The 14,144-nt window shown below is 30.3% G+C and overlaps 2 protein-coding genes across 2 annotated transcripts; both read right to left on the bottom strand.

Moving 5' to 3' along the window:
- Positions 1-705: 705 nt before the first annotated feature.
- LOC109064949 (proteasome assembly chaperone 4-like) lies at positions 706-2,422 on the bottom strand. Its single transcript, XM_019081970.2, has 3 exons — positions 2,187-2,422; positions 966-1,041; positions 706-886 (listed from the first exon to the last, which is right to left on the bottom strand). The coding sequence occupies exons 1-3, from the start codon at positions 2,361-2,363 to the stop codon at positions 765-767; spliced, it is 375 nt and encodes a 124-aa protein (XP_018937515.1). The 5' UTR covers positions 2,364-2,422; the 3' UTR covers positions 706-764.
- A 1,076-nt stretch (positions 2,423-3,498) lies between these two features.
- Positions 3,499-11,830, bottom strand: bphl (biphenyl hydrolase like). The gene is made up of 10 exons (XM_042778344.1): positions 11,820-11,830; positions 11,474-11,659; positions 10,060-10,157; positions 9,950-9,980; positions 8,161-8,347; positions 6,844-6,997; positions 6,573-6,704; positions 3,844-3,967; positions 3,668-3,770; positions 3,499-3,599 (listed from the first exon to the last, which is right to left on the bottom strand). Exons 1-9 carry the CDS (start codon positions 11,828-11,830, stop codon positions 3,680-3,682), a joined length of 1,014 nt encoding a protein of 337 aa, XP_042634278.1. The 3' UTR covers positions 3,499-3,599; positions 3,668-3,679.
- Between the last annotated feature and the right edge of the window lie 2,314 nt (positions 11,831-14,144).

The raw sequence follows: 14,144 nt of genomic DNA, 5'->3' as shown, positions 1-14,144 counted from the left end.
GACTTTTTATCTCAGAATTCAGACTACTTCCTTGCAATTGTGATCTTGTAATTCTGACTCTTTTCTCAGAATTGTGAGATTAAAAAATATATTTATTTTTTTGTTTGTCTTGGGGCAGAAACCAGCTTTTCCACACCTTCTGATCAATATATTTCTGTCTTTTCTGAACACTCACACAAAACAATTTCTACACAATTTATATATATATAAAATAAGGATTTTAATAATTACTTCCCATGACTTTTTGAGAAATCTTCAGAAATCAAATGTTTAAATCCCCCTCATATTTCCAGGTTTTGTTTTTTCTTTAAATTTTAAAATGTCAGTTTTTATTCTAAAATGTTCATTTCTAAATATTTCCGATTTTTTTCCCCTTGCAACTGCAGTTATAGCAAACAAAGTTTTTTTTTTTCTATTAATCGCGACTTTTTATCTCAGAATTCAGACTATTTTCATGTAATTCTGACTCTTTTTCTCAGAATTGTGAGATAAAAATATAGTTGCCTTTTTTAGTGACAGAAACAAGCTTTTCCACACCTTCTGATCAATATATTTCTGTCTTTTGCATAAATTAAGGATTTTAATAATTAACCTAAAGTACTTTTACTTTTTTATTTTAATGATCAGCTTTTCTTTGCTATAACCTTCATACATTTGGCTCATAACTGGATTAATACCACACAAAATAATAATGCTACGACTGAATAATTTTTGCTTTAGATTTATTGAGCTATGTACAAAAAAAAGAAAGGTACAGCAGACGTTTAAAACTTGTCAGGATGAAGCTCCATCTCCTTTTTGATTCTGTCCTCCACCAGCAGCGCGAGATTTGAGCTCGTCACGGGTAAATTGTAACTTACAAATACCTGTTTCTGTGTCTTCTTTGCTGAAAAGAAAGAGGAAAGTGAATGCTGGAAACTAGGTGAATGCTAGACGGAGCTGTAAAACACTAAATGAGATCTTACTGAGTCTCTGTGCAAGAGAGCTTGGAGTCGTGTCTGACGGGTCGCCCAGAACCAGAGTGGACAGAGGCATTGAATCCTGGGAAAAAACAACATCATGATACACTTCTAGAGCAACTTTCATTTGTGAACCTTCAGCTTTAAAACAGAGAGCATTATCATTCATAACATACCAAAAACATACCCTTATAAAACATTTGCCAATGACAGAATGATTGTTGCATGATAAAAAAAAGATTCTCCCAGAAATCAGTAAATCCGTAAAGCTATTAAAAACTGTTTTTGTTAAATTAAATTAAATATAAATATTAGATGAAAAACTTAAAACACTCTTAAAAAAATGTTTTTAAATTTCTAAAACTGGAATAAAAATATTTAATGCTAAATAAAAATTTTAAAATGACGAAATCATATAATAAAGTTACTAAAACTAGTTGTTACTGTCAATTAGAACTATTAAAAACAGTTTTAATAAAGATGAAACTAAATATAAACTTTTATTTTTTAAATTAGAAAATGGCAAATAACTGAAATAAATAGTTTTCAGTTGAAGTATTAAACTAGACTAATAAAAATACATTAAATAATAAACTACTTAAACTTGTGTTGTTATTGTCAGCTAAAACTATTAAAAACTTTTAATAAAGCTGAAATAAAATATGAATATCGGATGAAAAACATTTAAAAACTTTTTTAATAAATTAGAAACGTTAACGAAAATAAACGAAATAATTAGGTTTAAGATGAAGAATTAAAACTAAAATATAAACTAAAAATTACAAAAGTATTAAACTACATCACTGAAACTAAAACTATTTTAATCAAAATAATAATTAATGAAAATGAAAAATAAATAAAATATTATATGAAAAACTTGTTTTTTTTTTAAGTTGAAATATTAAAATGATTAAAACTAAATAGTAAACTAATAAAAAGATAAATGTAAATATAAAAATGCATTTACTAAAATTAAAAAATAAATAAATACTAAAATTAAAATGAAATCGAGCTAAAAAGCATGCAATAAAATTAGTAAAACTTAAATACAAAATATAATGAGCTAACTCAAAATATTAATAATACTACAATAATATATTAATAATAATAATAATAATAAAAGGACACTGCCCAGCACACCCACTGATTGGTAAACACACACTAATAGAAAACTGAATAGTGTTAGCACACGGTATCTGATGTTGGTTCTGGTTCTGACGGACTCACGTGTTTGCTGCTGACGGCCAGAGCCAGACTGGACAGAACCGGCTCAGACCCGATCCAGAGGAAGAACCCGCCGCTCAGCTTCATCACATGGAAATGAACGAGCTGCTCCAGGATCTTCTCCGAGAAATCATGCACCGTGATGGGCTCCACGGAGCCTCCGTTCAGCGCCGTCTCCATCCCGAAACAACGATCAATGCGGAATCTCAGAACGAAAGTAAAAACGCTCGTCGCTCTTCCGGATTCCGCCGCGACGCGACACTGCAGCGACGCCTGCCGGTCTGGAGGACGAGCGCCGCCTACTGAATCATGCAGTGCGCTTTAAATCTAAATCATGAACATTACAATTATGCATACGATAATTAAAAAATATAAAATGAGTACTTAATAAAGCTCACGGTGTTTTTACCATACAATGAAAGTGAAATGAAAGCTCAAAAAAAAAAAAGAAAAAGAAAAAGAAAAAAGAGAAACGCCAAAAAAAATCGTTCTGGAGCAATGCTATTATGATTTATGAGAGAAAATCTGATTAAAATCTGGCTCTCAGCCCGTTCAAAATATACCATCGTACTGTAAGGTATCAAAATCAAAGCATTCAAAACCATTAAAAAAATAAAATAAATAATAATAATAATAAAGCAAATTATGCAGATTGTTATGGTAAAATACCCTGAACACATTTACAAAATATTCAAATTTATATATTTTATTTCATTATAATTCATATTTAATTTTTTTATGTATAAAAGTAACACTAACATGAACAAACAATGAACAATACATTTATCACAGTATTAATTAATCTTTGTTAATGTTAGATAATGAAAGTAAAGTCATTAGTTCACAATGCATTAACTAATGACAACAACTTTTGATTTTAATAATGCATTAGTCAATGTTGAAATGAATGTTAACTAAGATTAATAAATGCTGTAGAAGTATTGTTCATGCTTAGTTCATGTTAACTAAACTAGTTAACTAATGTTATGTAATGATCCTTATTGTAAAGTGTTACCAAAATTATATATAAACAAATATATAAATTAAATATATTTATGTATGTTTATTTATGTGTGTGTGTGTTATGGCTATAAATAAATAAATTATATATATATATATATTTAAATTATTTTTATATTACATTATTATAATAAATATAATAATGGATAGTAAAATAAACTTTAATTTAGTATGAATCTGTAACACTTCTGTTCAAAAATACAATCATTAATACAGTTAGTGTTGCTGTATTAAAACTATAGTGCTTTTTCAAACCAAAAAAAATCCACGAATATCCAGCAACAACATAAACATCAAAAAAAAATGAAAACACACAGGCGAGTAAAAGGCTTCAGTTTATAACAACAGACTGTTTTTCTCTGACTGAAGCGGACACAGTAAGTCCTTGTTGACTGCCCCTAAACAACAACGCTCACTGTTTCTTGACTGAAAGCAGGACAGCAGTGTGTTAAACTCATGACTGCAGAAGGTGCTGCTCATTCAGTCAGAAACTCCTGCAGCAGTGTGTTAAACTCAGTGGGATATCGCAGATGCAGGTTGTGCTTCGCCTCCGGCATCACATGCAGCCTGACGAACACAAAGCCTTCGTTAAGAGACTGAAGAGCTTCCTCCGTAACGACAGAAGCTGTGAGCGTCTCACCTCGAGCCCCTGATGTTCTGCTGCAGGTATTCTGCGTGAAATGAGGGCACCATGGGGTCTTTGGCTCCGTGGACGATCAGCGTGGGACAGGAGATCAGCGGCAGCACTTCCCTGCAGATGTTACCTGATGACAAACACAGTAAGGACGTACATTTTAAAACAAGCCCCAAATCAAATAAATAAGTAACACAAATAAAATTGTCAGGCAACCACTGCATTTTAATCATGATCCAAACAAAGATGCTGCATACATGCAACATGAGCAGTTTTTAGACTAAATTAGATTGTATGATTTCGAAATTTGAAGCAAAAACAGAATGATTTGACTTCAGTTTTGTGAAACTATACATAAAAATATCTGCATGAACCAGACGAAACAGGCAGACGAGCGAACGGAGACACAGATTCACTCTCGGCCAGCAGGTGGAGCTTACCAGCGTTCCATTGGTAACGCGTAAACCCAAAGCACTTATGAAAAACCCCCAGCAGGGGGAGCTTAAAGCGTTTTTCTTGGTTACCGCTGTAAAAAAAGCACTTATGAACACATCGCAGCAGGGTGGAGCTTAATAGCTTTTCCTGGTTACCGCTGTAAACAAAGCACTTATGAAAATACCGCAGCAGGTGGAGCTTAAAAGCGTTTCCGTTGGTTACGCTGTAAACAAAGCACTTATGAACACTGCAGCAGGTGGCCCTAAAGCGTTTCCTTGGTTACCGCTGTAAAACAAAAAGCACTTATGAAAACGCGCAGAGGTGGCACTTAAGCGTTCCTTGGTTACCGCTGGTAAAACAAGCACTTATGAAACCGCAGCAGTTGGCACTTAAAGAGTTTACTGGTACCCCCGAAACAAGAGCACTTATGAAACTAAGCGGTGGAGCTTAAAAGCGTTTCCTTGCGTTACCAATGTAAAACAACAATTATGAAAACCGCAGCAGGTGGAGCTTCAAAGCGTTTCCTTGGTTACCGCTGTTAAACAAAGCAGCGCTGCATTACTGAAAATTTAATATGGCCTTATACAGAGGCAAGATGAAAAGAAAAAATCCCAGCTAAATTTTGCTAAAGACAGTAAGTTCCCCTCAGAACATACATTCTATATAACCTCCTAACCCTAACTGAATCATGATTTGTTTAGCATCTCAACCGATTTGAATCGTCACATATTTGAATTGATTTTCAACCGGCTCACGATTAATCGTCACATCCCTACTTTAGAAAGTTTTCATAACTCTATTATCATAATGAGAATTTTTCTGATTAACTGTGATGAGAATTATATCAAAAATATTGATTTAGTTTTTCAAATATTACTTTGGAGCAAAGCTCCTTTATTGGCAAAAAAAAAAAAACATTAAAAATATTAAAATAAATAAATACATTACAGGCAATTAAGCAATTTTCTTCTAAAATAATATTTAAAATTATATAAAAATAATATTCTTCATTTGTATGTTTTTTTCACTTTTATCCTCTTTGAGAATTAAATGAATAAATTTAAATAAATGTTAAATAATTCCCAGGCTTTTAATGAGGCATGTGATCTCATAATTCTAAATTTCATTCAAATGTAAAAAATGTTATTAATTTTTATTCAGAAATTGAAAACATGTTCATCACAGAAGAGGTGTATTCGAGTCGCTATAAACTCCATTTAGATTTTTTTTTTTAAATAAATAAATGAAGGAAAAAAGGCCTGATTAATATGAATTTGAGCCACTTTGACATTTGATTTAGTGGATAAAAGCTTTTAAAATATTATTCTAGAACAAAATTGCTTTATTGCTCTAATAAATAAATATAGAATATTATTAATAATATATATATGAAATATATATATATTAATACAAACATAAATACACATATACACACACACACCACACACACACCCATATTTATTCGTGCTGTCAAAAATGATAATCACGTATTAATTGCATCCAAAATAAGAAAGGTTTTTCGTTTACAGTAAATAGATGTGTTGTGTGCTGTGTATATTTCTTATGTATCATTTATCAATATATATATACTTAGTATATATCTATATATATATATCATATATATACATACACTAAATGTGCATATATTTTGGAATTATTTACATGCCACATACATTTATATATTTATATTCTTTTCATTTATATGTAACTGATACTTTTAATAAAAAAAAAATAAATAAATAAATAAAAATATATACATGCATGAGTTTGTATTTATATATACATAATAAATATACACAGCAAACACACATATGTATTTCTATCTGATACTTTGAAATTATCACTTCAAAAAAATAAATAAAGAAAGAAAAAAAAATACCTTGACATTTGATTTAGTGGATCTTTTAATATATATAGAGATATATATATATATATATATATTAGGAACAAAAAATGCTTTATTTAAATAAATAAATGCTTTTTAATGAGCCTCATCTTCATTATAATCTAATTTTCAATTTTATAAAATTTTTTAAAATATGGCGATATATTTTATTAATTGATAAAGGCGATTTTCATTATTATTATTGTTTTTTTTTTTACAAATGAATGAGTGCCATATACAGTAATCGACTCTTACATCAAATTAGCTTGTTATTTCTGTTTCATGCTCTGACATTTCATCACTGCAGAATACTGTCAATAAATAATGTCATGATTTAAGTATCAGGCCACGACGTTAATGAAAAATCACTAGAACAGGGCGGTGCAGGTTAAACGAATGATCACTAGTTTCTCACCCTGCGGGTTTTGTGCGAACCGGCTGATCCCATCCACCCACCTCTCCCACGTCTCCCGGAAATACTGAGCACCGTACATCTCCTCCATCGGCCGGCGCATTCGCTCGCTCCACGACGACACGTCACGGATCGCTGAAACACACACACACACACACATATTTTGCTCTGCTATTCTACACACACACACACACACACACACACAGGTGCTTGGACGTTTACGAAATGCCCTGACTTTGGTATTTTGCTCTGCTATTCTCTCGCTCCGTCTCACACTGATAGATCTGAACATCTTCTTGAGAGACGTAAGCGTTGGAGCCCCAAACCACCATCTTCTGAATGAGGGCGGGGTTTAACGCAGCTGCGATCAGAGCCGTGATGCCACCGTCACTCCATCCTAACAGAGAGAAACGCCTCAAACCCAGAGCCTGCCAGAGAGGATAACAGAACCCTAATAACCAAAATAATCACAAAAAACATTTCTTGAACTATTTAAATGCATTTTAAAAAATGTAATAAATGTATTTATTTTATTTTAAATAAATAAATACATATATAAATAGATAAATAAAATAAATACTATGCTAGCCATGGTACTCAATTTAGTATCAACTGAGGATGTCAGAGATGATGGAAAGAAATATCTTTTTAAAATCTTTTGTAAAACACATTTCATACTTTTTTGAGCCACTGCGATATTTCATTCTGGATTATATATATATATATTTTATTGCTTCACTGCTCTTTTAAAAAATAAACAAACATATATATATATAATAATAAAACAATTATATATAAAATTATTATTAATTAATACTAAATACTTGTCTTTTTATCTATCTCATTACTTTTAAAAATTTAATTAAATTAAAAATATTAATTTAAAAGAAAAAAGAAAAAAAATAGATAAATAAATCTTTTGTAAAACACATTTCACACATTTTTGAGCCACTATATTTCTTATTATGGGTATATTATTCTAAAAAAAAAAAAAAAAAAAAAAAATATATATATAATATATATATATATATATATATATATATATAATATACATATCTATACACACACATATATATTTTTGAATTTTATAATAATTAATTATTAATTAATATTTATATATATCATAATAATTGCTTCACTGCTCTTTTCAAGAGATGAACAAAACATATAATATATAAAAATGAATGAATTAATTAATTAATTGTCTTTTTTATCATTTTATAATATAATATTTTTAATTTAAAATTTAATTACATTAAAATATTAAAAAAAAATAAAAGATATAAATTTAAAAATAAAAAATAAAATTAATAATTGAAAATAAAATTAAATATAAATAAATAAAAATATAAATAAATATATAAAATATATTAAAAAACAAAAAACTAATAAATTCAGAAATTGAAAACATGTTTTTGTGTATTTGATTAAAAAATTTAACTTTTTGTGTATTTGATTAAAATATTTCAACAAATTAATGAGTGCTACATACTGCAACTGACTCAAACATCGAGGCATCACAGTATTTCTATCTGATGCTTTGACATCTCATTAAACATCAATATCAATATTTAACTCTTTCCTGTCATACTTGCATTAAATCCACCGCGTCTTTGGCGTCTCTGTGGAAGAAATCAGGAGGAAAGTCTCCTTCAGGACGACACCAGCCCCCATACCCCCGCGTCAAAAACCACAACAGCGAAAACCCCCTTATCAACCAGCCTCCACCATCAGAAGAAAAATCCACACAGGAAGAGGAAAGTGATATGATTCCTGCTCTGCACGAATAAACAATACAATATAATAAAATCATATTGTTAATTATAATCAAAAATAAAAAAATAAAAACCCAAAAAAATCCACAAAAAACATCAAACAATAAAAAAAAACAAAAAAAACCAAACAACATAAAACAATAAAAAAAAAAAACAAAGAATCAAAGATTAATAAATGATGTAATAAATGTACTGCTCGTCAATATTTAATTTTTATTAAAGCAGTGACTGGGACCGCATTGTGAAGTGTTACCACTAAAATGAGTAAATGATTATTTTATTGGTGTAGAACAAATACAAGCTTAAAATGAAAGATACAATATTAGAGGATATCAATACTAAAACGAAGTACTAAAACGACTAAAAGTGAAAGAAAAAATAATTAAATCTGAAAAAAAAAAATTAAAAAAATAAAAAAAAAACAAAAAAAAAAAAACTAAACAAAAATAAATAAAACAAAATTAAAAAAAAAAGAAACAATAGGAACAAAAGCCACACACCATTAACTACTAACATAAATTAAATTAATTAATTGTATAAATATTAACAAGATAAAGGTTCTCACACCAAACTATGAATAAATACCATAAAATTATTAATAAATTGTATTAATAATAAAAAAAATAAAAAACAAAAAAAAAAAAAATAAATAAAAATATAAATATAAAAATAAAATATATATAAACAAATAAAAAAAAATAAAAATAAAAATAATAAAAATAATAATAATAATATGAAGAAATAGTGCAATATTAATATAATAGAATAGATATAATAATATAAAATAATAATATCTAATCATTATTAGTGTTAGACTGATATTATTATTAAAATAAATTATACTAAGTACTATGTACTATTTGTATTATCATAAATTAAAGTTAGATTACTTGAAAAATCATTAATAAAAACAAAATAATAATAAAAATAATTTAAAAAAAAAAAATAAAAAATAAAAACAAAAAGATAAAAATAAAATACAAAATAATAATAAAAAAAATATTAATAACAATCATTATTACTACAATAAATAATTAGATCATTTTTTATTACTATTAAAGTATTATTATTTTATATACACACTACCAAAAATGATGTTATCTATCTAATAAAAAATATCTGCAGATTTTAATATGTTTATATTGTTTTGTTTCATTTCAGAGGCCCTGGAATCTGATATTATTTAACTAATTTAATAGATATAATTATATATAATAATAATTTATTATTTATTTTTTTATTATTAACTGTACTATCTACATAAATTTAATTAATTGAAAAATATAAAAGATAACGGATTAATGACACAATATGCTAAATACTACCTTAATCTTAATAAATTAATTAATTTATTACGTATGATATATACATTGCACACTAAAATTACTGTACTCCGTCTATCTACACTCAACCCATAGGCTAAGCGATTTATAACAAGTTTTGTTTTGTTCATTTTAGGCACTGGAATCAGATTATTTACGCAATTATAGATATTATAATAATTATTATGTTTGTTGTTATTTATCATGAGATCAGACCTAAACAACCCAATCAGCAGCACCACACCATATCGCCCAAATAAAAAACTTCACTCCATTCACTGACCTCTGACCGGCCTGACCACGACACGAAAAAACTAAACACACAAAATTCAAAAACACAAAACACAAAGAACAACAAACACAACTCTATGAGCTCGCGAGCTGATGTCTTACCCGCACATTCGTGTCTGTCCCACAGCTCTTCTGAAGAGTCCAGCTCGACCGGAAATAAGGTTCGCCATGTGAGCAGAAACACCCGAGAACACCCGAAACTGAAGCAAACACAACCGAATCAGACAGGGAAATGCGAGAGTGTGTAGAATGAAACCGCGATTTCACCTTCTGCAGATTCCACACAAACAGACAAGGAACAGTGAAAGGGAATGCTAATATTTTTCATGTGTTTATATAAAATATCGCTGTGACTGTATTAGCTGTAAGTGAGAAGGTAATCTGATTTCAGCAGCTGAAATGAACAAAACCAAACTATTATTATTGCAGCAGGCTGGTATTATAGTGATTCGGAGCGCTACAATCGGATCGCGAATCATGAATCATTTGATTCAGATCCGGACTTCGAATCGCGAGTCGCGAATCATTTGATTCAGATCGGAACTTCTGAGTGCGTATCGCGAATCTTACAGCTATAAAAAAGCAGAACAGAGAAAAAAAAAAGCAATAAAGAAAGAATACACAGATACAAATCTCTTAAGAAAATTAACCATGGTTTTATTATGGCAAAAGTGTACTAAACATTTATTTTTTTATTCTGTATAACCACAGTTTTACTACAAATACCGTGGTAATACTATGTAACCATGTTTTTTTAACCTTAAGAGGACACATGAATACAGAGATGCATTTTTCACTGTTTTTGGATTAACATAACTCTCATCTAGATCAACTCTGAATAAAAAATTTCGTTTTCGTTTATTTACGTGAAATTTATTTAGCTAGCAGGACACACAAATTAATTGAGTGATATTTTCATATAAAACAGATCTTTAAAAGAGAAAGAAAAGTCACTTACAAAATAAAATTAAATGAACATTAATAAATCCACACAAGTGAATGAATCTTCCTCTCACTAGATTTTGGTGTATTATTAGTATTACTAGCCAAAAATTATTTATAATAATAATAATAATAATAATAACAATTATAAAAAATAAAAATAACATTATGAAAACAATCACAAAAACAATAAATATTATTATTATTATTATTATTTTAATTGCGATAATAATTGCAAATAATAATAATAAATAGTAGTAGTAGTTTTTCCATTAATATTATTAATATTATCATTACACTATTAATTAATTTTGCTTGACTTGTTGACTTATTAAATGAGGCTTGACTGCCAGACATTGCAGGGTTTTTTTTTTTAATTATTATTATTTTATTTTATGTAGGCTACTATAAATTAAAAAATAAAAATAACGATTTGTTTATTGTTCACTGTTGCTGTGTTTGCAGCATCAGGGGTGCATCTCGATTCAGAATTATTCTGATGCACGCATCTGAAAGCACAGCTAAAGTCGATAAGAGGGTTTCACTTCCCAGTGGCTCAAGCCCGCAGGGTCACGCTGGTCTGCGCTGGGTTTCATTAACCATCATCTGCTGAGCGTGCGTGTGCACGTGCAGCGGGTCCCATGCGCGCTCACGTCTGTCCGCAGGTGCTGGGATGTGAGGGGCCGCCCCTGACGCCTCTGGCCCCTTCAGTGTCCCCTGAGAGCGCGCATTCACGGACAGGACAGAGGAATGTTTACATCTGTGAGTAGAAGTGCACGTATAGCAGCGAGTGCATGGGGAATTGAAGGGGATTTTTGTGATATTTTCACAATCTCCAATATGAATAACAACCGTCAGCGCGACCTGACACGACAACATCAGCCCTGCACTAAGAGCTCCGCATCCAAAGTGCTGCAAACAGTCCACACATCTCGTCAAAAGCTTCTTATTGCATGCTTTTCTAATGTAATCAACATTTACAGGTTATCAGCACAACCCCGAGAAGATTTTTCGTCCGGCCAGGTTTCTCAATGAACAATATTTTTCTTGGTTCGTCGCAACCTCGTGCTAAAATAATACTTTTGTATATTCTTACATTGTTTTTGCACTTCTGGTTGGATGCTTCAATATTTAATTGGCTTTGTTTGTAGCCAGTAAAGAAACATGAATGTGAGAATGTTTTGTTCTGTTTATTTTCCAGCTATATCGCAGATTTTCAGCATTTTTACACAAAATAAAAAAAAAAATCCCATGTGTAAATATAATATATGTCATATTGCCCCAAATCAAGAATGATATTGCCATATATATGTCAATATATAATTTTTACATGCTTACACAACATGTATATGCATATGTAAATATTTATGTTATGATTTTTTTTTTTAATAAGCCTAACTTTTTTATGGTATTGTATGCTGCAACCATATGTGTGAACAATATAGCCTATATTTACTTATGCAACTTTATTAATACAATGTTTATACCAATGTGTGTGTGTATATATATATATAATATATATTATATATATTATATATCTATCTATATATATATATATATATATTATTATTATTATTTTATTTTTTTTAATTTTTTTTACATATCTCTTTTACATTTCATCAAATAATATAAAAATTGACAGGTTTTAGGATGGATATACATGTGCAGGACAGTAGATTGTACTGTAGTCTGCAGAAAACATATTAAAGTGAGGCCTGTGTATTGTGCATTATGCTGTGGTTTCTTTGAGAATGCATAAAATAATTTTCACTAATAACCTGATGTTGAGCTGTAAACTCCAACTGACATCCAATGCATGCTCTTAGATTCATTAAATTTAGTCTGATTTGATTTAATTGTGTTTAATCTGCCTCTAAAGGCCCGAATGAAGGCCAAACCCCAAACTCAGCCCTGAGAACATCTGTCCGAGGTACACAGCTTCTGGCTTCCTCTAACCCAGCATATTTGATTAGGACATTTACTGTTTCTTGCTTTTAGGACAAGGTGTTGAACTCTTTTAGCAACTGTTGGTTTTCCGGTTTTTCTTTCAGTTCAAATGAGAAAAGCCTGTGTGTGTTTTTTTGGCATGTGTGAAAGAATATGGCAGCAGCTGTTGCTGGATTTGAGGACAGAGGGGGGCAAAGGGCTCTGTTGCCGGGCAAAACGGACGAATTTAGCAATTCAACCTGTTGACATTGCAATCTCTTGGTTTGCAGCAGGTCTGATGGCACACTAGTGAGAGTTCACCTGGTCAAGTGCACACTGCTGTTAGTGCACTTAAATCAATGCCACAGGCCTGCAGGGGTGCTTTGGCTCAGTAGGTGTGATGTGTAGCTCAAATTAGGTTCCAAAATGCCCAAAAGCATCTTTATGACTGTTTTATGAATATACATAAATCACATAACCAATGATGGGCATGCAGAAATATTCATAGATTTTGATCTTCACTCTTAAAAAACATGGATCCAAAATAGGTTTTCACATGCAGCAATGCCATAGAAGGACCATTTTTAATTTAAAAATGATGCATTTAATCCCTTAGTAAGTATCAGCACTAACTAAATTAGAATCAGGAAGAATATTAGGATGGAGAAAGACAAGAAAATCTTGAAAGATCTTATAGAAGAACCACTTTTGGTTCTTCAAAGAACATTTTTTCTTAGAATCTTGAAAACTTTCTCGAGTTCTTCGTGAAACCATCAAACACCCTTAAAGGGTCTTTATTGGCTTTGATGGTTCCATGAAGAACTTTTAACATCCACTGAAGATTAACAATCCACTAAAGCTTCTTCACACTAAGAAAAAGTGGTTCTGCTAAGTACTGTTCGCTGAATGCAAAAATGGCATCGCTATGGAAAAAAAAAAAGGTTTTTTTTTTTTTTTTTTTTTTTTTTTATTTTTTCTGCAGTGATACCATAGAAGAACCATTTTTTGGTTCCCCAAAGTACCTCTCCATGAACAGTTCTTAAAATAAACATTTTTACTAAACTAAATAATATATTCCACTAAAAAGAACCTTTTGTGGAATAGAAAGGTTCTGTGGATGTTAAAGGTTCTTCTTGCAACAAAAAATGGTTCTTCTAAGACCTGCTCATGGAAAGGTTCTCTACAGCATCACTTTGAAAGACACTAGTTTATTTTTGAGAGCTTTTCAAGCTTTTCGTGTCCTTCTCCTCCTCCTCCTAATCTAATTAGTGCTGGTTCTAGTTCTAAAGACCAGGAGATCACAGAGACTTGTTCTTCTC

The sequence above is a fragment of the Cyprinus carpio genome, chromosome A20 (assembly GCF_018340385.1).
Source record: "Cyprinus carpio isolate SPL01 chromosome A20, ASM1834038v1, whole genome shotgun sequence".
Taxonomy (NCBI): domain Eukaryota; kingdom Metazoa; phylum Chordata; class Actinopteri; order Cypriniformes; family Cyprinidae; genus Cyprinus; species Cyprinus carpio.
This window is presented reverse-complemented; position numbering and strand designations above follow the sequence as displayed.

Coding starts and splice junctions, on each gene's coding strand:
- LOC109064949 (XM_019081970.2), bottom strand. CDS start 2,363: ATGGAGACGGCGCTGAACGGAGGCTCCGTGGAGCCCATCACGGTGCAT. Junction 1,042..2,186: donor TGGCCGTCAGCAGCAAACAC/GTGAGTCCGTCA, acceptor GTTTTTTCCCAG/GATTCAATGCCTCTGTCCAC. Junction 887..965: donor CTCTCTTGCACAGAGACTCA/GTAAGATCTCAT, acceptor CTTTCTTTTCAG/CAAAGAAGACACAGAAACAG.
- bphl (XM_042778344.1), bottom strand. Junction 6,705..6,843: donor AGATGTTCAGATCTATCAGT/GTGAGACGGAGC, acceptor TGTGTGTTTCAG/CGATCCGTGACGTGTCGTCG. Junction 3,968..6,572: donor GTTCGCACAAAACCCGCAGG/GTGAGAAACTAG, acceptor GTTTGTCATCAG/GTAACATCTGCAGGGAAGTG.